At 34.1% G+C, this 22,332-nt stretch overlaps 1 protein-coding gene across 1 annotated transcript; it reads left to right on the plus strand.

Moving 5' to 3' along the window:
* Window positions 1-2,621: 2,621 nt before the first annotated feature.
* LOC128235749 (solute carrier family 49 member 4 homolog) lies at window positions 2,622-19,525 on the plus strand. The gene is made up of 11 exons (XM_052950548.1): window positions 2,622-2,750; window positions 3,664-3,814; window positions 6,982-7,072; window positions 7,502-7,665; window positions 12,181-12,234; window positions 13,321-13,450; window positions 16,236-16,344; window positions 16,648-16,715; window positions 16,971-17,089; window positions 18,378-18,560; window positions 19,028-19,525. Exons 1-11 carry the CDS (start codon window positions 2,622-2,624, stop codon window positions 19,183-19,185), a joined length of 1,356 nt encoding a protein of 451 aa, XP_052806508.1. The 3' UTR covers window positions 19,186-19,525.
* Window positions 19,526-22,332: the final 2,807 nt, after the last annotated feature.

Here is a 22,332-nt window from a genome sequence, read left to right on the forward strand (position 1 = left end):
GATATACACCCAATCTGTGTGGACTTCAATCAACTGATATGGGATTCGGTTGGGGAGACTTACAATTATTATGGGATTGAATTATCCTTTGTTCGAGGAGTATGCTCATTCCAAAGGCATAATTATCCTAATGAAAAGACTAACCAGGTGTGGATGAACAATGTCATCAAAATATTTCATTTTCAAATTTTCTATTTCAATATGTTTTCATTAAAATGGTGTTCAATATTTTTCGAAAGTGCCAATACAAGATTGTTTTTCAACGAAATTTTACAACCACTTTCAAATATACACATGTGTCTATCCATCTCCTTGCCGTTCTAAATTCACCGATCACGAGTTGGATGTAAACAAAAGTCTTGTAGTTAAGCTCATTGACAAGACATTTAATTCATTACTATCCTGTTGTTAATAAAATGTGAATTGTGGATGCCTGGTGACCCATATTAATTTTTAAGGGATTGACGTGTAAAGAAATAATATGTTAAACATAATATACTGAAGTGTATGTAAAAGCACACATTCTTTGTCATAAAAATAATATTAAAAAAGTCCGTCCTATTGGATTGCACAGGTCAAAGGTAAACATAATCGCCAACGGTTCAATAAATTGACAAACTTGTTCGTACTTTGGATATCTTTGAGTTTAGAAAGTTTCTTTCTGCATTTCTTTCTGAATATTGCAATAAACATGAGCATAAATTTAAATTTGATTCTGTTTTCACTGTTAGGGTATCAATTTAATGTTGAAATTAGGTGTTTACGGTTCAATTGTCGGCCGACAAATGGGAGGGGAGGGGGCATAGTGCCCTAACCCGCTATAGCTGCCACTGTCAGCTCTAGAGGTATGTGCAATTACGCACATGGAAATGGTTTGTAGATCTCTGGTAGTATATATTATTTGGTAAATTCCGTACATAAATTATCATACCATAACACGCATATACTTCATAAAAATAAAAAGTACAAAAAAGAACATATGTGGAGTATTATTCAAATAGTTATTAACTTATTACTATGTCGAGTGGTAGTGGTGCTAATAGTTTTTCTTGTGGTGTGATAATGCTGTTAATATTTCTTCTGGTGGTGTTGTTGATAATGTAAAATAATTAGTCGGGTGGAGGTGTTCTTAATATTTATTAATATTTTCGATGGTGGTGTTGCTAATAGTAATAAATAAGTCGGGTAGTGGGCTAATAGTTATTAATGATTCTGGTGGTGGTGTTGCTAATAGTAATCAATAGACATATTACTCACTATTACGAACACCTACACACGACACTTTAATAAATATTATGAACACCACCGCTTAAAATTATATCGTGACTCGACAAAGCTAGCAAATAAATTATAGCCGAAAGTTTGTAGGCGAATTGAGAGTAGGATGATTTCAAGAGGAATGCGTAATATCATTTAGCACAAAGCATATTTGGCTATAGTGAACTATCAAACAAATGAATTTCATTTATATCGGAAATCATAAATATCAGGACGGTCAAATAAGGTTTTCCAAATCTGGAAATGGAGTTCGTCTAATAAATTTTGCATCTACGAGTAGTAACGATTGCACTAAAATGCGTGTAGAAATGTAACAACAAGGCATGAAGGCGCGGTTTTCTGACATGAAAAGTTTACACACAAACATATAACCAACAGCCGTATTAACAAAATCAATTTGCGGATCGAAATTTTGATCATTCTGACATTTCATAGAAATATACGTATTATAAAATACTGGTGAAAGCCGACAAATGACAACAAGTGTTTGTGCATGCTATGTATGAAATTGAAAGTCGCATAATACAGAAGTTAACTGGCTATCAAACATAAGAGGAATGTTTCAGCAAACAGAATGTAATGATATGTAGATTTCGTTAGTCTCCGTTAATTATTTTTAATTATTTATTTCCCAATTTATGTTCAGGGCTTAAAAAAACATTTATAGTACACATGGTTCACCTAATTTCATGTTTGAAATGACTGATTATTTAACGCTGTTACTTAGATAACTTCAAACCACTGTCTGACATGAGTTAAATAAATAAACGGATGTACCGCAATACTGAGGCAAGATAGAACACGATAAAGAATATGAATATTTTGATTGTGTGTGATGAATACGGTGACTTAAGGAGAGAGTATCTACCTTCTTATGATAGAACGTTTAACAAGTATGTACACATTTATTCAAATGCTTTCATTTATTTAAAAATAATAAACAACTCATCCATAAACTAACAGACACTACATTCGAAACCGGTTGGCTCGAACACGCTTGGCTCGATCGCCTCGTTGGCTCAAACTGAATTTACAGTACCAATTTGTTGCAACTATATGTAAGTTATCTCGCTTGGCCTGATTTTTCAAATGCTCGTGGTATTTTCGCCGGCCTCTGTAAGTTCGAGCCAACAGGGTTTGACTGTTTTATAAACATTTATATTACAATACAATCTATATTTGTAAATGCATAACCTTCTTTTTGTTAAATATTTGACATAGCACACAATCTCATCGATAAGCTGCTTATTTATACAATAAATGGATATGTATATGCTCATGGAAATACATTTTATGCTTTGTAATGTTATAAATCGGACCGTGTGTGACGTTGCTAGGTTTCAATGCCCGAATTAAAACCTGAAGAAGGAACGCTGATCCAGAGCGCCACGACGACTTCCGGTGACGTCACTTCCGTCTACAAGCGCCGTTGGTACATCGTCCTTGTATTCTCCATTGGAACCTTTATACAGGTATAACGGGTATGAAACGGTCATAATTGTGGCGTGACCATTGTTTGAATACAACCTACATTTTAAGCCAATGAAATTGCAGATAGGCAATCATTAAGTAGTAGACTTAATCATCAAGAATTTCACCTTTCGCGGGTGGTCCGGCTTATGCCACTCATCCGATACACACTACATGCGTCAGATTTTGCGTTGTCAATGTATCAACAAATGAGGTTGTATTCTAAGTTAGTGAGATGACCTGAAGTAAATTCTAATTATTAAAAAGGACTAGCTCGCTACGTTCACTCCGTCCATTTACTTCATACCATCTTACACCATTGCTTGAATTTTTATTTAATTGCTAAATTCGATTGTTGACCATTTCCGATCACCGTCCTTCTCTTCTGCTACTTCATGGATGTTAAAGGTAATATAGCAACTTGCTACAAACAGCTTATTTAAAAAAATGTTAAACAACTCCTATCTTTCACAGTTACCTTGCAATGCTACGTTCACTCCGTCCATTTACTTCATACCATCTTACACTATTGCCTGGATTTTGATTTAATTGCTAAATTCGATTGTTGACCAATTCCGACCTCGAAGTTTGACATAAAGAAAGAATGGTAATTCTGCAAAAGGTTATTCTACTTATAAACTATATTGATATAACATGGGCTTCATATAAATGGATAAATACTGCTGCCTTATGTTAAATATTTAATATGTTATGCAGAATGTATTTTCGATAGAAGGGCAAATGGGTATAGCTGTAATTCCATGGTCCCTATAAAGGGGCAAATAAAAGGGGTCCTCGAGGCACTAAAGAGAAAATAATCCCTCTCTACTTCAGGGCTTCCACGTCGCATTGCAGCTAGTCATTTGTTACAATACGTAAAACTGGTAAACAGTTGTTTCGTCACGCCTGTTTCAGGCGTGTGCTTGGAACAGCTGGGGTCCAATAACGGCGTCTGCTGAGGCGGTGTTCGGTTGGCATGACAGCCAGATCGGAATGCTGGCTAACGATGCCAATATCGGGTACATGGTCACCGTCCTTCTCTTCTGCTACTTCATGGATGTTAAAGGTAACATAGCAACTTGTTACAAACAGCTTATTAAAAACTAAATCCTGTCTTTCACCGTTACATTGCAATGACGTGAACAAAAAACGATTATGGGTTTTTTAACCAAGAAAGTTCGCAAAATCCCAGTAGCTCGTGAATAATTGACTCATATGTTGAGTTCATTACGTCGATCTACAGAAAATGAAGCGAGCGCAGCGAGGCCGCAGTTCGAGAAAACACAAAAATGCAAATACCAAGATTTTACCAATGTTACATTGAATGCATTACTCTGCTGTAATTTTCAAGCACAATGGTAAATCAAATAAGTGTAATACATGTATACATTTGACATCACTGTAATTCAATTTGCTGGCTTAGTTTTACATCAATGTTTTACTGTACCTCATAATAACGCCGTCCACTGTTAACAGCATTGTAAATCAACATGACAAACAACTAGCAATATTGTAAATCAACATAACGCCGTCAATAATAAACAACATTGTTAATTAACATGACGCCGTCAACAATTAACAACATTGTAAAACAACATGACGCCATCAACAATTAACATTATTGTTAATCAATATGCCAACATCAATAATAAACAACATTGTATATCAATATGCCACAATCAACAATTAACAACATTGTTAATCAGTATGCCGACCTCAACCATTAACAACATTGTTAATCAGTATGCCAACATCAACAATTAACAACATTGTAAATCAATATGCCACCATCAACAATTAACAACATTGTTAATCAATATGTCACCATCAACAATTAACAGCATTGTTAATCAATATGCCACCATCAACAATAAACAATATTGTAAATCAATATGCCACAATCAACAATTAACAACATTGTTAATCAATATGCCACCATCAACAATTAACAACATTGTTAATCAATATGCCACCATCAACAATTAACAACATTGTTAATCAACATGACGCCGTCAACAATAAACAAAGTTGTTAATAAATTTGCGACCCTCAACAATAAACAACATTGTTAATCAGTATGCCACTATCAACAATAAACAAATTGCAAATCAATATACCACCTCAACAATTAACAACATTGTTAATCAGTATGCCGACCTCAACAATTAACAACATTGTTAATCAATTTGCCACCATTAACAATTATCAACATTGTAAATCAACATAATGCCGTCATCAATAAACAACATTGTTAATCAATATGCCACCATTAACAATAAACAACATTGTAAATCAACATGACGCCATCAACAATTAACAACATTGTAATTCAACATAACGCCGTCAACAATAAACAACATTGTTTATCAATTTGCCACCATTAACAATTATCAACATTGTTAATCAACATAACGCCGTCAACAATAAACAGCATTGTTAATCAACCTGACGCCGTCAACAATAAACAAAGATGTTAATCAATATGCCACCATAAACAATTAACAGCATTGTTTATAAGCATAACCAGATAACAAATATATATATATGATAAATATTTATGATAATCAAGCTGACGCCGTCAACAATTAACAACATTGTTAATCAATATGCCACCATCAACAATTAACAAAGTATAAATCAACATAACGCCGTCAACAATAACCAACATTGTTAATCAATATGCCACCCTCAACAATTAACAACATTGTTAATCAGTATGCCACCATCAATATTGTAAATCAACATAACGCCGTCAACAATAAACAACATTGTTAATCAACCAGACGCCGTCAACAATAAACAACATTGTTAATCAATATGCCACCCTCAACAATTAGCATCATTGTTAATAAACATAACCAGTTAACAATAACGAACATTGTAAATCAACCTGATGCCGTCAACCATGAATAACATTGTTAATTAACATGGCACCGTAAACAATCAACAACATCATGAATCAACAGTTAACATATTTTAAATCAACATAACGCCTTCCAAAAAAATTACAACATTGTAAATAATTATGGCGTTGTCTACATTTTACATAACTATAAAGCAATAGGGCATAGAGAAAGTTCAACATCATCGCTTAATATCAAAATGAACCTGTCTACATTTGCCATGATTGTATCACTGTAAATCAAAATTACACTGTTTACAGTTGACATCACTGTACATTTAAATGACACTGTCTACGCTTGACATCACTGTAAATCTAAATGTCACTGTCTACATTTGACATCACTGTTAATCTAAATGACTCTGTCTACATTTGACATCACTGTAAATCTAAATGATATTGTCTACACTGGACATCATCACTGTATCATTGTAAATCGAAATGGCATTGTCTTAATTTAACATCACTGTATCATTGAAATCATAAATAACATTGTCAGTATTTAGCATTGCTGTATCATTGTAAATCTTAATGACATTGTCTTAATTTAACGCCACTGTATCATTGTAAATAAAATGGCATTGTCTTTTTGACATCACTGTATCATTGTAAATATAAATGGCATTGTCATCATTTGACATCACAGTATCATTGTAAATCTAAATGACTTTATTTACATTTGACCTCACTGTATCATTGTAAATCTAAATGACATTGTCTTCATTTGACATCACTGTATCACTATAAATCTAAATGCCATTGTCTCAATTTAACATCACTGTATCTTTGTAATTCTAAATGGCATTGTCTTTTTGGCATCACTGTATCATTGTAAATCTAAATGACATTGTCTTAACTTAACATCACTGTATCATTGTAAATCTAAATGGCATTGTCATCATTTGATATCACTGTATCACTGTATCATTGTAAATGTAAATGACATTGTATACATGTGCCATCACTGTATCATTGTAAATCTAAAGACATTGTTTAAATGTATCATTGTAAATGTAAATGACATTGTATACATGTGCCATCACTGTATCATTGTAAATCTAAAGACATTGTTTAAGTTTAACAACATCGTGTAAATAATCATGATATTGTCCAAATTCAACACTTTTTATTGCCTTGTGAAAAGTTTTACCTAATCTTTGAATATCTCAATTTAAAATTACTGTTAACTGAAATGAAGTTTAACATCACTGTAAATCTATACGACATGCTTAATAATGAAATGAAATTGTAAAGTTTAACATCACTTTAAATCTATACGACATTTTTAATAATGACACCTTATAATATTTTTATTAGCTTTTTTTTCTCAGGTTTACGAGTTTCGACTCTGATTTGCGCGGTGCTGCTGTTTGTCGGTTCCGCGATGCGATGTATCACGATGGAACCCACTATAATGACAGTGTAGGTTAAAAATGCTTTCGTTAATTGTATCCTCATGGTATGTTATGGTGTATTTTTTCCCGGCTTATTAATGTACTGGTATTCAAACTTTATGTAAAACTTTTTCGGTAGTGTATTTCGTGATGGTTGTGAAAGTGCTGTTGGTGTGTATTATATTAATTTATCCTCCGAATAAAACTACAGTAATTTGTATATGTATGATTCATTTAAGAACTCTTATTTGAAAGCAATATTTCCGTGAATTTAGTAGAGTACTGATATTAGCTTGCGAAGACCCATTTTTATATGATTTTAGCCGCGATGTGACCATTCCATTGGTAGATACTTGTCAATGTTAAAAGGACATTTAGACCCAAGCCGGCTCTCATAATGTTCATGTGAGGCTGACAGATTACATTTTGTTAATTGAATCAGAAGTTGTTTTTGCAGGTGTTCCCATATAGCATCGGTTCTTTTCGGCATAGGCAGTACGGTACTGTTCGCTGGTCCCCCGAAGTTGTCATCCGTCTGGTTCCCGCCCAACCAACGTACTTTCGCCACCGCCATTGTTTCCTTCGCCAACTACTTTGGCGTCGCCATGGGTTTCATTATTGGTAAGACTCTATATATAATGTATGTCTTTATGCAAATGAATGGCTGGTTCTCTAATTGTTTTTTGTTTTTTTTTAAACATAACTTTTGATTCATTCAAATTACACTTTCTCTTTGATCCGTCAGCAAATGGAAAAACGTTGTTAACCATGTGTTGCAGGCCCTTTGATGGTTTCTAGTCCAAAAATGGTGTGCACAAACTCAACTCCTTTAAACAGGTATGAGCAATGTCGTTTCTCATTTGTCAAAACTCTTTATAAACATTTACAAACCAAGGGATGCCTGCAAGACTGTACTTAATACTTTAATTTATAGGGGCATTTACAACAGACTTGCATGTACCCCTTCAAACGTCACATATGTTGTCGTTTTTGCTGTTTTTGAACAACGTCTTTTATTACGAGCCTTTTGAAATATTAAAATAGCTATGCGTTTCGTTTTTACGGACCATGAATACCAAGATGAACGTGTTTCAGTACCCTGGACGTCGCGACCACGGTCCCAGCTATCAACATCACAAATACCAGCTGTGGAACAGGTTATTAACGTTACAACCCCAACCAGTCGTATTGATTGTAATGAGTACGTTTTGCCCACTAAGTGTCTTAAATCTTTATATGCATCTAGGCAAATATCATTTTAATTTAATTTCACGACATAATTACCTTTCTTGGTAAACTGGTAGCTATGTATTTCTATCGGGTTTTGTCCATTCTCGACTTTCCAATAGACCATAATCCTTTGCGGCATGGTGACTTCCGGTTTATTTCCGGGTTATGACGAAGTACAATAACAGCGATAAATACGGACAAATTATCATTCCAGGTTTGTTATAATTTATTTATTTTTATTAGATTTGCCATTGTAATGAGTTTATATTACATTATTGTGATATTATTTGAATGTCATGAGCTATAAATCGCTTGACTGTTTACTTGGACAGTTAGTTCTGGTGGGTGGGGTAGATGGTTCAGAAAAGACTGCAGTTACTATTCTTATTGGAGTATTATAAACAACAAATTCTCATCTATTCTAAAACATTTGTTTTGAAAATTAACACAAATAATACATTAGTCTGTTTTACTATCTGACAGTCATAATCTAATGAGGAATCTGTATGTACATTACCAGGTATAACTAATACTAATAGTCTTATGAATGAACATAAATAAATCATCATCAATATAAATTATGATATTTATACTGCTGTGTGTATTTTATTACTATGTAATAAACATTTTACATAGAGTAATTATGTCATGCTGTCACCTGTGTAGTCTCCTGAATGATTTGTTATTTTCAAATATTATGATGGCCACCGGACTAGTCGCATACCCCCAGGCCTGGAATTAAATCGGTTTCCAGATTGTCTTAAAACCCATTCATAAATAAGTCTGAGAGTAACTTACTTTTTTATAAAAATATGCTTTTTATGTTCCATTCCTTTCTTTACAGATATGATTCAAATATGCTGATGTTACCTTCTGAGATCATTACTTTCAATGAAGAACATCACTACAATTGGTTGGGCTGCTAGATTGGTAGCAACGTGATGGACAGCTAGTACCTGACATGCTTTTGTTGGTTTGGCATCTATTGCTTACTGGGCCGCTATATTGGATGGACCATACGTGTTGGTTGAACAATTATAAATGGTTGGACTGGAAGTGTTGGTTGGACCACCAGTGTTGTTTGGACTGCTTGTTGGACAGAATGTGTGATAGACAACTAGTGTTATTAGAATCACTGTTGGGTCATATTGGTTTGATTCCCATTGCTAGTACTTGTTGGATCTCTTTTGTTGGTTGAACTGTTGTTTTTTTACTGCTATTATTGATATTCATACATGTATAATATGTTAAGTGCTTAGTATTCAACACTTATTATTATTATTGTTATCATAAGAAATAGTATTATTCAAAAATCATATAAATATATAAAATTAAATATTTTTTTATGTCCTTGTACTTTAGTTATGTTTTACATTTACAATGTGCATCATAATGTTTTATTATATGAACAACTCTTTTTATAGATATTTAAATAAACATTAATTCTGTACAACCATTTTTTGTTTCTTTTGCTACAATTTGTATGATAGTGTCAGACATTTTCTACAGAAAGGATACATTTGTCATAAAAAAAAACACAGCAAAAAAATCAGAGCTCATGGTAACTTCTTTAAATGCTGATTCTCATCAAAATGAATAAGTTGAATTGCATCATTGAATGTATGATTCTTCATTAAATTTGATGAGATCTCCTGCCAATTGACCTTTAGGGACATGCACCTTTAAAACTGCAATCTTACAGATTAACCGATTTTGATATCATTGCCTTCAATTCAGTCAGTCATATAAGATGATTCACAAAATAACAGATCACAGTTGTTTGAAACACTGTCAAAAGACTCCATTTTCTTAAAGCGTTAGAAACGCTTTTTAACCATAAATATATCCATTTTCAAACAAAGATACGTACAAATGGTATCTGATCTTCTATCAGCAATCTTTTATCACTGATTTTCAGACTTTTTTTGTCAAAACGGTCAAGATAATTCTGTAAAAATGTTTTATGATCTTCCATCAGCAATCTTATATCACTGGTTTTCAGACATTTTTTGTCAAAATGGTCAGTCTGAGAATGCAGCTTTAAACTTGAGCACTGTATTTACAATGATGAACAATTTTAGTTATGAAAATTAAAATACATAGGAGCAGATGTATTGAATCATTCAAGTCTTGAAATATTATGTATGATCTTGCTGGACATGAGCCTATTGTTTCTGGAAATTTGCATGTGTACCAAGTTTCATTTAAATCTCAAGGCTGTTTGAATTTGGGCCAAGAAAATATTCGGCCTACAGTACTGCGCTAACGACACCTAGGCTTATTGACTATAACAATACTAAAGTAACATGATAGGAAAAAGCTCGAACCAAGGGCTGCCAGAAAAAGCACGGTGCTCCTACAAACTAAGTTAACCGGGTGGCTAGTTATTGCCCACAAACGTTGACTCAATTTTATGTCTTTTTAATATTAACCATGGGAGTTTACACAGTCATTGGAATAAAAAGATCATAGACAATCATATTAATAACAACGGTATTTTTTACAATTTAATAATAACATTAAACATGATATAATTCAAAAACAATAAATTTGTCCTTGGTATGCAATAATCCCTTTAAAGGTTCATTTGCCAAGGGTTCAAAAACCAAATCTTGCTTCTTTTTGAAAAATCTCTTGTTGGACTGTTATCCGCTATAGTGTTGTTTCACATCCTGTGTCATAATTTTAAGTTCTACATGTCTACTTTTTGTACCAAACATTTAAATTTATGTCACTTGTGTGCATTTCTTTAGTCCTTGCAGTCAGGGAAAGTTTTCATTCATATTGACACACTTCATTTATTTTATCTCTGTTCTTGAACCGATTTGGCGGAATCAAATATCCAGAATGGACATCTCTGAAATAAAATAAATAGTTTTATTATCATCCAACTTAGCCAGAAAAAATAAAAATACAAAAGACTCTTAACTGTTAAAGCTGCACTCTCACAGATATACCGTTTTGACAACTTTTTTTATTTGTTGTCTTGGAAAGAGGCAATTTCTGCGTCAATATCTGCAAACCAGTGATATAAGCCTGCTGACAAAAAATCAGATCACCGATTTTCATATCTCCATTTAAAAATTATTATTTTATGGCTAATTTTAAAAGCGTTACTAACGGTTTAAGAAAAATGCATTAAAAATTATTTTATTTACTTAAATATGAAAATCTGCGATCCAATGTTTTGTCAGCAGTCTTATATCACTGGTTTTCTTGCACGTTTGCATAAATTGGCAGTCGAAGACAAAAAAAACAACAGTTGTCAAAATGTTTAATATGTGAGAGTGCAGCTTTAATATCAGTCAGATATTTAAATAGTTACAATTTACTAGTACAATATTAATAAGCTGTTATTTTAAGACCTGCATATTTGTTTACATACAGCACAGCAGTCAGTATTTAAATGCCCTTCTTAATCACATTTAAGCTTCATTTACTTGACTGTTTTGAAGTTGCAGATTTTAACAATTTCACACTAATTGCAACATATCATTCATTTAATTTAATAACAAACTCAACAAACCACAATTGAATGCATACTTTATAACAACCAATATGTATTTGAAGTCTTTGAGAACTACTATGAAAGTCTTTACCATAATATTTGTTATTTTACCCCACCCACTTAAATGTGTATTGAAGTTGGGTATAAACGTCAAAAACTTCATTGACATTTACAAAAAGCGGTAGATATTTATAGAAGAATGTATAACCTGATGTTCCTAACATGTTTTACTCACCTATCGATCTATTTTGCCAAGTATGCTCTTCCTTTCACTCGTATCGATAACTAGGAAATTGAATGCGGAAATAAACCGGAAGTCACCTTTGTCGCAAAGCATTATGGGCTTCTGGAATAAGGCGAATGCGCCTTCAATTTTCAAATATATATTATTTCCTCAGTTTGTGTCAACAAAAGTGATCTCATCGTCGAAATCCGTCAACTAATGTTTGTACGTAAGTACTATTGTTTTGCTCATTGAATATAAATGCAATATAATATAGCCAAACTCCTCGCGGCGGCTACTTTACAAGATTCTCTACTCGCCAAGGGAGGTAACTCCGCAGGAGTTTGCAATATTGTATTACTGGCAGATACGAGGGGTGTTCAAAATATACTAGAATATTAGAAATCCCATATATTTTGCATATAGTCACTATTTTACTATTTTAATCGATAGTTGTGGATAATGATATAATCACAGCAATTAAAACAATTGGAATGCAATTATAAATCGTTGTCTATAAGATTGTTTTAATGAACATATCTTAAATGAAAATATTTAAAGAACAAACACGTTTCGACGATATGAGGGACATCATGCAAATGGTATCTGACCCAGCACCGCGAATACTTCATTGGCTCACTGGATATGTTTAAACAGTATCCGTCCTACTCCGCCCATGGTTGTATTAAAAAATTATCTGCCTGCCTTACCAACAGTACATGGAAAATGTTTAGAACAATATATATTTTACAATGCTGGTAGTTCTCCCAAATTATCCTTTGATGAATAGAATTAAGAGAGGGAGGACTGTTTGACTAAAAATTGGGTATCACATTTGCATGGGGGCCAGGGCTACTTACGTTGATCATCTGTTTAAAAGTGATTGTATATATATATATATATATATATATATATATATATATATATATATATATATATATATATATATATATCTTGTATTTGTTCTTGCGTTTGTTTAAGGTTGCTATTTCATCAGTGTGTAACTTTACCAGTTACTTTCTGTCATGTCTTTATATGACTTACTGTACCCACAACCCTTGTTATTGAAATATTCAGCGAGAGTGTTAAATTTCAATCACGAAGGTGGAGAGTGAAGTAATTGTTGTGTACCTTGATGTCAAGGTCAATGTTCAATAACTAGCGTTCGTATATATAAGAAAATAGCGTTGTTGTTTATCTGCGCGACAATTATAGCACAGTTAAACTCCGCCAACCTGTTACCATACCGCTATGGGAGTATGTTTAGACGTAAACAACACATTCAAACATATTGCAAGTTTTTCATTATGAACAGACGCGGGTATCGCAGCACTCTTTCTAGTTATGGTGATCGTCTATTTCCCGGACAAGCCTCCAAAACCACCAAGTAACACCGCCTCAATGGAGCGGACCGAGTGGCTCAAGGGAATCGGCATGTTAGCTAAGTACGACTTAAAATACAACAGATCGGTATAATATAAGCTTGAATGTTACTTGTTGTGAGTTTATAAAGGAAAATGACATCGTACTTCATGTTTTGCCATGGATTGTGCCATGTGCTGTACTGTATATTGCAATTTCTTCCAAAGGCTCAATTTCAAGAAGAAACCCCATTTCTCCAGTTAATGCCGCCTTGGGTTTAGAATTCAAATTATTCACCGTCTCCCACAATGTTGCATTCATAGAAAAAAAGTATGATTGTTCACCCCTTAACCTGTGTTTAAGGCACATGTATAATTGGTAATGCCTGTTGGGTGTATATGGCAAGTTTTTGAAGTTCTTGGTATTTTAGGCTTTAAGAAATGCATGCTTTCCCTCAAAACGCATACACCAGTGTTGACTGAGTGGTCCGTATAAGGACATCTGCCTTGGAAGCTGAACCGGTAAAAAACATGAGAATAAAAGATGATTTTGGATGCAATGACTTGCTGGTTAAAAGATATATACCCAACAGAATACGCAAAAGAATGGCAGAACCTCTGTTGCAGTAGTAACTGGTACTCAACAATACAATTTATACCAAACAGGGAAAGTTTAACAAGTAACTGTCGTCTGCGGAATTTTGGGATCAATAACTATTGGCACAATCTGAATAAGAGTGAACATTGCTGCAGACCAATGTTTGACACTGGTTAATTCTTTGAGGCTGACTTATGCAAATGTGTCCTCCGACTTGCTATCAGCATGAATATTTGAGTACGGCAATGTTCTAATCGGACAATTGAACCACTTCAATGTCACAAACATTTGGGTAATTGCTATATATTACAAATGACTAACCACCTCATTTGGAAGGATGCCCTCATTATGTCTCAAATATCATACATAAACTTTAGAAAATTGCGGGTTTTGACTATTATGCCAAACCTCCGAAAAATTAATGAAATTGCATAGAAACTTTGAAATGGAACCTAATATGCTATTATCACCTTTACAACAACTTAACTTCCTACTTGCACATGATATGATCCAAGAACACCTCCTGTCGGGTTTACATAGCACAAGGAGTTACTTTTCTGATAGAATTTATATATCTTACTAGCCGTGTTCAAGTCATTCAACAAGTGCCTAACCTGAATACTGACAACAAAGTCATTCCCTATAAATCTTTATTTAATCTTTTTTTCTTTTCTTTTTATGGTTTTATATTTAGCATTCAAGTTATAAACTAGAACAAAAAACGATCTTGTTGACAAATGTTTCAGACAATTATTTTGTGCTTGTAAAGTTAGCGTGTACACAACATTCTGTTGCTGACGCTCTTCTTCATTGTCGAAGGGGTTAGAAACATATTCACAATCATTATTCAACACATTGTCAATCGGAGGAGGAAAATTTAGTAACGCAAAATGTGAATGTTTACGACCAACATAAGACCGAAATGTACCCCGCTTACGAGCAATGCCGCAACCAACCGAAAACCAGCCTTGTGATAACGTATTGTATGATTTTGAAATGACAGAAATGTATCAACAACAAAACAACACATGTCAATATTAATTATTAGGTTATATCACCATCCATGTTCAGCAACACGACCGAACTCTGATCGATATGCCAATTTTATATGCAATGCAATCAGGTCAGAAAGAGAAGAAACTACAGTATTAAATATTGGCACGTATAGACAAACGAACCGGTGAGTTCACAGGTATAAAAGAATGATTTTAACCATGAATGCAGAATCTGTTAGTTTGGACACTTTCCTTAAGAATCAAAATTATGGTCTACAGTCTTTGTCTTAGAACATGCCGTTACCTTAAATTCCAGGAACCGTTCAGGGCTATCTCTAGTTTTGGCATCATTCCTCATAACGGCTGGTGCATTCGAGATTGGACTCTGTTTGAACAGTGGTGATTCGAAAGTTTTGATTCAGTAAAAAATCATATGAACCATTCTCAAGATCAATTGTTAAAGATTATATATTTATATTTACACCTCAACTTCCATTCCTTAAATGAACTGCCTTTCGGCAATTGATCGGATCGTAATTCATTGCATAACAATATACATGAAAGCTATTGATCTTGTTATTGGTTGTATTGTGTCTGCAGGTCCCGTAAAATATAGATCAACATTTTTAAAAGTGTTAGTTTATTATATTTTAAATATATTGGTACCAGAAGTGTTTCAATTTTACGATTTAAAGTGATTTCAAGTGGTTGATCTTTTCCCGCGTTATTGTGACGTCATTTGAAAAAAATGTTTCCGGTTATAGTCGGGTCGTTCTATTTACCGAATGGGTAAGAACGGGTTACTGAAAGGTTTTCTTAAATGAAATGAAGTATTTTTTTAACAATTCTTGAATGAAATAATGAACTATTGGTGTAAATATAAGGAATGAATTGCGGGGTTGATGTCATTATCGGGGATATGAACGCAATTGGGTTGGTCAAAGCACATTAACGCATTTTGAAGGCAATCTTAATGTTAAACATTGATTTGAACAAGTGTGTTTGTGTCAAGACCTGAACATACGTTTAAAGGTCTAAAACTGATTGCGTCCGGACGCGTAAACCGTTCGATACATTTGCAGTGTTGTCATGAGACGGTGCACGTGTTTTTACGTGTTCGTGTAATCTGGCATGTCGCTCTGGATAAAATCGATACGAAGAAACGTTCATACATCAGTTTGGGAAATGAGCTCTCATTCGATTTGGACTTCCCCCACATTTGTTTTTTGTTATCTTTACTGTTCCGTATTTGTTATATTACCATTATAATATATAGGAACTCTGCTTTCTGGCTGGTTGTGGTTGCTAGTATGATTTCGAATGGGGTACTCGGCCAATGGGTCACTGTTCTCTACATCAACCTGAAGGAATACGGAATCACGCAGGTTAGTATGAGCTTTCAACTGTGGAGCATGTCATCTACATACAATGCTACAAGTCGCCTCAGTCCGAAATGAATTAGTAATAAGTATGCATCACTATTTCGAGGTTTCTTCAACAACTTGTCACCTTACTGCAATTTTTCAATTTATACTTTTATTTCTGTATTCAGTTATTGAGTAATTGCACTAGGGTGTCGTACTAATGATTTTAAATTTTGAAGAAAGGATAGATGAGTTATCGTGTGTTTAGCTTACTTTGATGTTAAAACTGTGGTACGGAACTAGCTCTATGGTGTTTTTTTGTAGAACCAAGCTGGCTACATGGGGTTCTGGCAGACCATAGTCGGGTGTACGGCCGGACTTGTCATCGCATGGTGAGGTCATAACAAATCTTTAGTTGCCCATTATGATTCGTGCTTCATCATATTTATTGTGTGTTTGGATTAAAATCAATCTGGCTAAAGTGCACAATCGTCGTGCAGAGCTAAATATCGATTGTAAGAGTTTTATCAGACTCGGATAAGAAAAATTCTGACAAACGTAAAGCCAGATAATTCTTTCTGAATGCAATTTCTTGCTGACTCATTTTCTTGGCTGCCACGTTATGAAATACAAAATGATATATTTAGGTTCTCTGACATGTTCATGCGGCGAATGAAGTTGATCTTGCTGGTCCTTTTTCTTGCTGGCACCCTCGCTATCTTCTGGTTTACAGCCATCTGTGCGAAATACATACCATTCGATATCAGTAAGTACACACACCGATAGATGAAACCATAGGTCTCCGCCAAAATGCTTGAACACTACAATATGGCCCTTCAGTCCTTTGATATTGTTTTGATTATAATACATGTAATAATAAATAAATGATATTTTTCAAATAAAACTCTAAAATAAGTATTGAAATGTCAAAATATTGTTTTTAAACAATATGAAAGAACTAAATGACCAAATTTAAATGTCCAAGCTGAGGTTTGAACAATTTTAACCCTTCTTTCAAGAATACTTGTATTCATCTTATAAAGTGGACATAAAAAAAAACGTTTTAATATGCCTGCCGCTCCCATGTAAAACCTCTTATGTGCATCCCTTCCCCTCGAGTATCTTATATGACTACCTTCCCGTATGAAGCCCCTTATATGACTACCTTCCCGTATGAAGCCCCTTATATGAATACCTTCCCGTATGAAGCCCCTTATATGACTACCTTCCCGTATGAAGCCCCTTATATGCCTGCTGTTCCTCTCTGGGGCAAAACATTGTTACTCAGTAAACACTGAATGTTGTGACACAGTGTCCCTTATGTGTTAACCAAGTATGCTGTGTTCAAGTACAAAATCGAAAAAAACGCAGAACTTTTTTTTTCACTGAGGTATCGAAATTTCACGAATAAAATCGTTGATGCATTCTAATCAGCTCTTTACTTGTTAAGGTATCAACTTATTGTTAAAATAAGGTATTTTAAGGGTTCATTTGTCGGCCAACTGGGAGAGCACGGGACTTTATGCCTGCGCCCCAGTAGAGCCGCTAATGTTAGCTCTTGATGTATGTGCAATGAGGCACATGGAGATGGTTTGTCGATCTCTGTACTATACATATAGATTGTAAATGTCATTCCGTATGTGAATTATCAAACCACAGAAGGCAACGAATTCATGTAAATACATAAAGTTTCATAAAAGGGACCATTATTCAAATGTCTGATTTCTTTCATTGTAATTGATATGCTGTGTGTAGCGAACATGGATACGCGCTTTTTTAAATAGCCGGTATTCACACAGCACCTTAAACTCATTACAAAACGTAAGTCAATGTCCTACAATGTCAATATCAAATAAAAAAGAAAATAGTACTAGAAAGTGTTTTAACCAAAAGATATGTATTTCAACGAAATCAATGAAAAAAGTATATCAGATAGTATTAAGTTATGATAGCATATATTAGGCGAGATACTTAATTTAAGAAATTGACTTAAGTTAAGAAATAACTTAAGATGTTTTAAAATACCGGCCCAGTTGTGTTGTTTTTAATTTCAGCATCTCTGTACACATCATGTATCCTTATCGGCGTGTTTATAAACGGTGGCGTCCCTTTGTTCTACGAGATCACGTGCGAGGCGTCCTACCCGGTGGCGGAAGGCGTCACTAGCGGTGTCATGACGCTTGTCAACGGCATTTTCGGCATTCTCTTTCTCTTCATCATGTATATTAAAGATGTAGGTGAGTGATCAAGATAGCGGTTATGAATATACTGAATGGATGATGACGGGAACTATTTCCGGTTTTATTCTACAACGTGAGGCAACTTCTGCAAAGAGTATCAAAGGATGATAATGGCCTAGGGGTATAAATGTCCGCCTCGCACCCAAAATTTTGCGGGTTCGATCCCCGGCAGGGGAACTTTCTCATGGCCTGCAAAAATGGTCATAATATCTGGTTTTTACCCAGGACGCGTATATAAACTTAACTAAATAATGCCTACTGTAACTGGTCATAAGCGAATTTAATGCGAAAATCGTGGGACACTCATGTACGCTCTTTATTCCTGACTGGTTTTGCTGCAATGCAATTGTATTTTTTCTATGCCATCCAAGAAACAACAGCACTACTGATTATCTTTGCTTAAACTCGTCTGACAGTGCCACAATATGAATAGATATGTACTATTAAATGTTTATCATGTTCAGGAACTCACTGGATGAATTGGGCTCTGCTCGGGTCCCATATGGCCGCGTTGCCGCTCCTTGCACTGTTCCCCGAACGCTACCGTCGTACTGACCTTGATCTTATTGTTGTTGACAAGCATTCTACTAACGTTTCGAGGGATGTGCAGGCTGACAGGTGACATGCAGAAGGACCCAAAATGGGGCTCAGATCATAGGTGTCGAGTATTCTGGTGCATGTTTTTTCGCAAGATACAAGAATCATTATTTAAAGTCGAGTATATGCTAACAAGAAACATTAGCTCAATCAGCTATTTTCCGACAGGAACATATATATGTGTTAACTGTCTCAGTAAGGAATGACCAAGACTTTCATCTATGGCTGAAATGTTTCATTGTTGTGCAATAAACGTGTTCTAATAAAAAGTATCATCAGTTTTTATACTGAACATAATACTGCACGAACATATGCTATAGGGCTCTTCCACGATATCTATGTTCTTAAAGGACTTCTATGTTAACAGTGGCATCTCTTCATACCATCTGAATAATAAAATTCTGTTTTGAGGTATAATGTTTATATGTATGTGCTTCACAAAACATCATTACTTTTATAATAAAAAATACAATGACATTATATTGTGTATCGACTGCATTCAATAAATACATGTATTGTTGTCGTACAGCAGAGCTTTGTTCTAGGCGTACAACATCAGACGTTTGCGTTAGCTTTATTCATTGTCAAATCTATGATGAATGAGAATGATGAATATCAGCTAGCGGATTTAAGGGTGTGGAGAGTACCCCGGCAGTCGCAGTTTATTTTTGATTTGGATTGCAGAACGGGCTAAAAGTTCATAACAGTGAAAAATATCAAATTGATATTTTCACTGTTTAAAATCCAGCAACCAATTGTTTAAACTTTTAATAAGCTGTAAACAGGTATTTTTGTCTAGTTGACTCATTAAAACAATTTGATAGGTTAGTAATTATCATTGGATAAATATTGACCAAAATATTTTTGATAGATTTGACCCACTGGCACCGGATTTTCAAACTCAAACTTTTTTTAAAAAATTAAAAAAAATCTTATAATTCCTCACTAAAAATTATAATACCGAATATGTGAAAAAATATTGAAAAATATTTTTTTAAAATATGCACTTTGTAATGTATAGTATACTAACATGGTATTGAATGTTTCTCTACCCGGGTCACGTAATCATCTAATTACTCAGTTCAAAAGAACTTCTGAAGATTAAAAGTCATCGGAATTTAAGGATATGGTTTCTATCTTCCGAACACTCCACCTAAGCCCGCGAAGAAATTTGCCTATCATACGTTGTTGTTTTTTTACTTTATTCCCAATTTTTCTGTTTTCCTAGATTTTCTACCACCCTTGACTTCCGGTTTCAGAGTAAGGTTTTAAAACGGCTCATTGGTCCATGAACTCCGCGAGACATTTCGCGTACAAGTGTCAACAACTGTAATATTTGGACCGAAAGTGTTAATCACAGAGAAGTCTGACATTAAATTCCGCTTTGAATGACTTGAGCGTGCTTATTTCTGGTCAGACTGGTTCTGGAATTACACATATCATCAAAGCCGAATATGAAATTTCATGAGACAACGGAAAGTGGCTTAATATGCACCACAGGATTGACTTGTTTCCTTGACAGCGATCTCATCGCAAAAACGTTTCACAGGTAAGAAGTGCAAAATGTTTTATTTATAAAAAAGAGCTGTTTACCAATACGCCGTGTTAAATAATAATCTATATAATTGTAGAAACATGCATGTATTTTGTGTGTATACATGCGTTTGGTTCATTTACACATGTATATTTATTAAGTAACATTATATTTATTTTAGCTAAAGAACTTCAGCGAACACGTTATATATTACCTTTTTGGATGTGTTCGCTGAAGAGAACGCCGTATCCAAACTCTACCAGAATTCGTGACATTTTTATGTCACGCTGTTATTTCACTTGTATGCATTGTACAGACAAAATAGCTGTATCCTTAGGTTAATGAAGTAAAATGTAGTTCACAAACTCATTTTCAAAACCAAAAAACGCTTTAAAGATAGTTGATTTAGCATTTTAATAAATCCTTTTACAAGCATTCCTTATCTAGGTCATAGTTGTGTTCAAATTTAATCACGTGACACCAAGATTTTCAGAAAATACCCATGTGACCTAGTGTTTATTTTGCTGTTATTTTTTCTATTTTGAATAATTAATAAATAACTAATAACAAATTTGGAATAAATAAATTGTTTTTACTTATCAAAAGGTATTTACAGCCTTACTGGTATTGGATTCAAATAAATGAACAATGTGAATCCGATGCTATAAATAGAATCCATCGACGTCACCATGGTCATGTGATTGCATTGCATCATCACACTCAATTGATTCTGGTTGACTTTACTATGGGGGTTACGCCATAACTTTAATGTGTTGTAAACATCAAAAAAATAAATATCAACATTAAAGTTATGGAAGCCAGAACTATATTTATTTATATATTATACTAATTTACTTTCATGGAAAATTGTGGAATATATTTTTAAATGACATATATTCACTATTTTGACAAAAAAAATAATAAAAATTATTGATAATTAAAAATATATTGATAATAAAAAATAAAAAAGAATTGTATTACTGTATCCAGGCAATGTGACGAACACCTTTGATTAATTCATTTTGTAGTTAACTTATTGCTTTGTTTTTGATGCATGCTTACAGAAATGAGTGCCATCTCAATTTCCTTTGCAATTGCCAAAATGCTCTTAAATGGACTTGGTCATGTTTTGTGATTAAAAAAATAAATATTTCCTGAAACTGAACATGGTTAATATTATTATGCTTACATTTACCTGTATTACAATCACATATATATTTCAATGTTTGATATCATAATTGTAGAAAAAAATAGGAAATAAGTAACAAAATAGACTGATCATAGATTTGATTCGAGTCTTCTTGTGGAAACAAGTAAATTATTAGGAAAATGGATAGACCACTCAACTACACAGGCACATACCCCAGCTTTTGCTGAAAAGTCGAATATCAATAAATATTTTCAAAACATTTATTATAATGCAGATGCTAAAAGTCCATGTGCACATTGTGCATTAATTAATAGATTTAAAATGAATGTACAGTTGTAGCTAGGTTAAAATGAACCTTAAAATCTTTGCAGGGAAGTGATGGATGGCAACACCGGTATCCGTGACGGTCATATGTATTGAAGTGTAGGCTTGTGGGCTGCAGTTCCACAGAGTGAGACACACCGGCACTATCTCCTATCCCACCGCCA

The sequence above is a fragment of the Mya arenaria genome, chromosome 5 (genome assembly GCF_026914265.1).
Source record: "Mya arenaria isolate MELC-2E11 chromosome 5, ASM2691426v1".
In the NCBI taxonomy this organism is placed as follows: Eukaryota; Metazoa; Mollusca; class Bivalvia; order Myida; family Myidae; genus Mya; species Mya arenaria.

What these genes read in the sequence shown, in the direction of transcription:
- LOC128235749 (XM_052950548.1), top strand. Translation starts at nt 2,622, where the DNA reads ATGCCCGAATTAAAACCTGAAGAAGGAACGCTGATCCAGAGCGCCACG. An exon ending in GAACCCACTATAATGACAGT is followed by an intron (nt 7,073 to 7,501) that starts GTAGGTTAAAAA and finishes TTGTTTTTGCAG; the next exon opens with GTGTTCCCATATAGCATCGG. An exon ending in CGCCATGGGTTTCATTATTG is followed by an intron (nt 7,666 to 12,180) that starts GTAAGACTCTAT and finishes TTATTTCCTCAG; the next exon opens with TTTGTGTCAACAAAAGTGAT.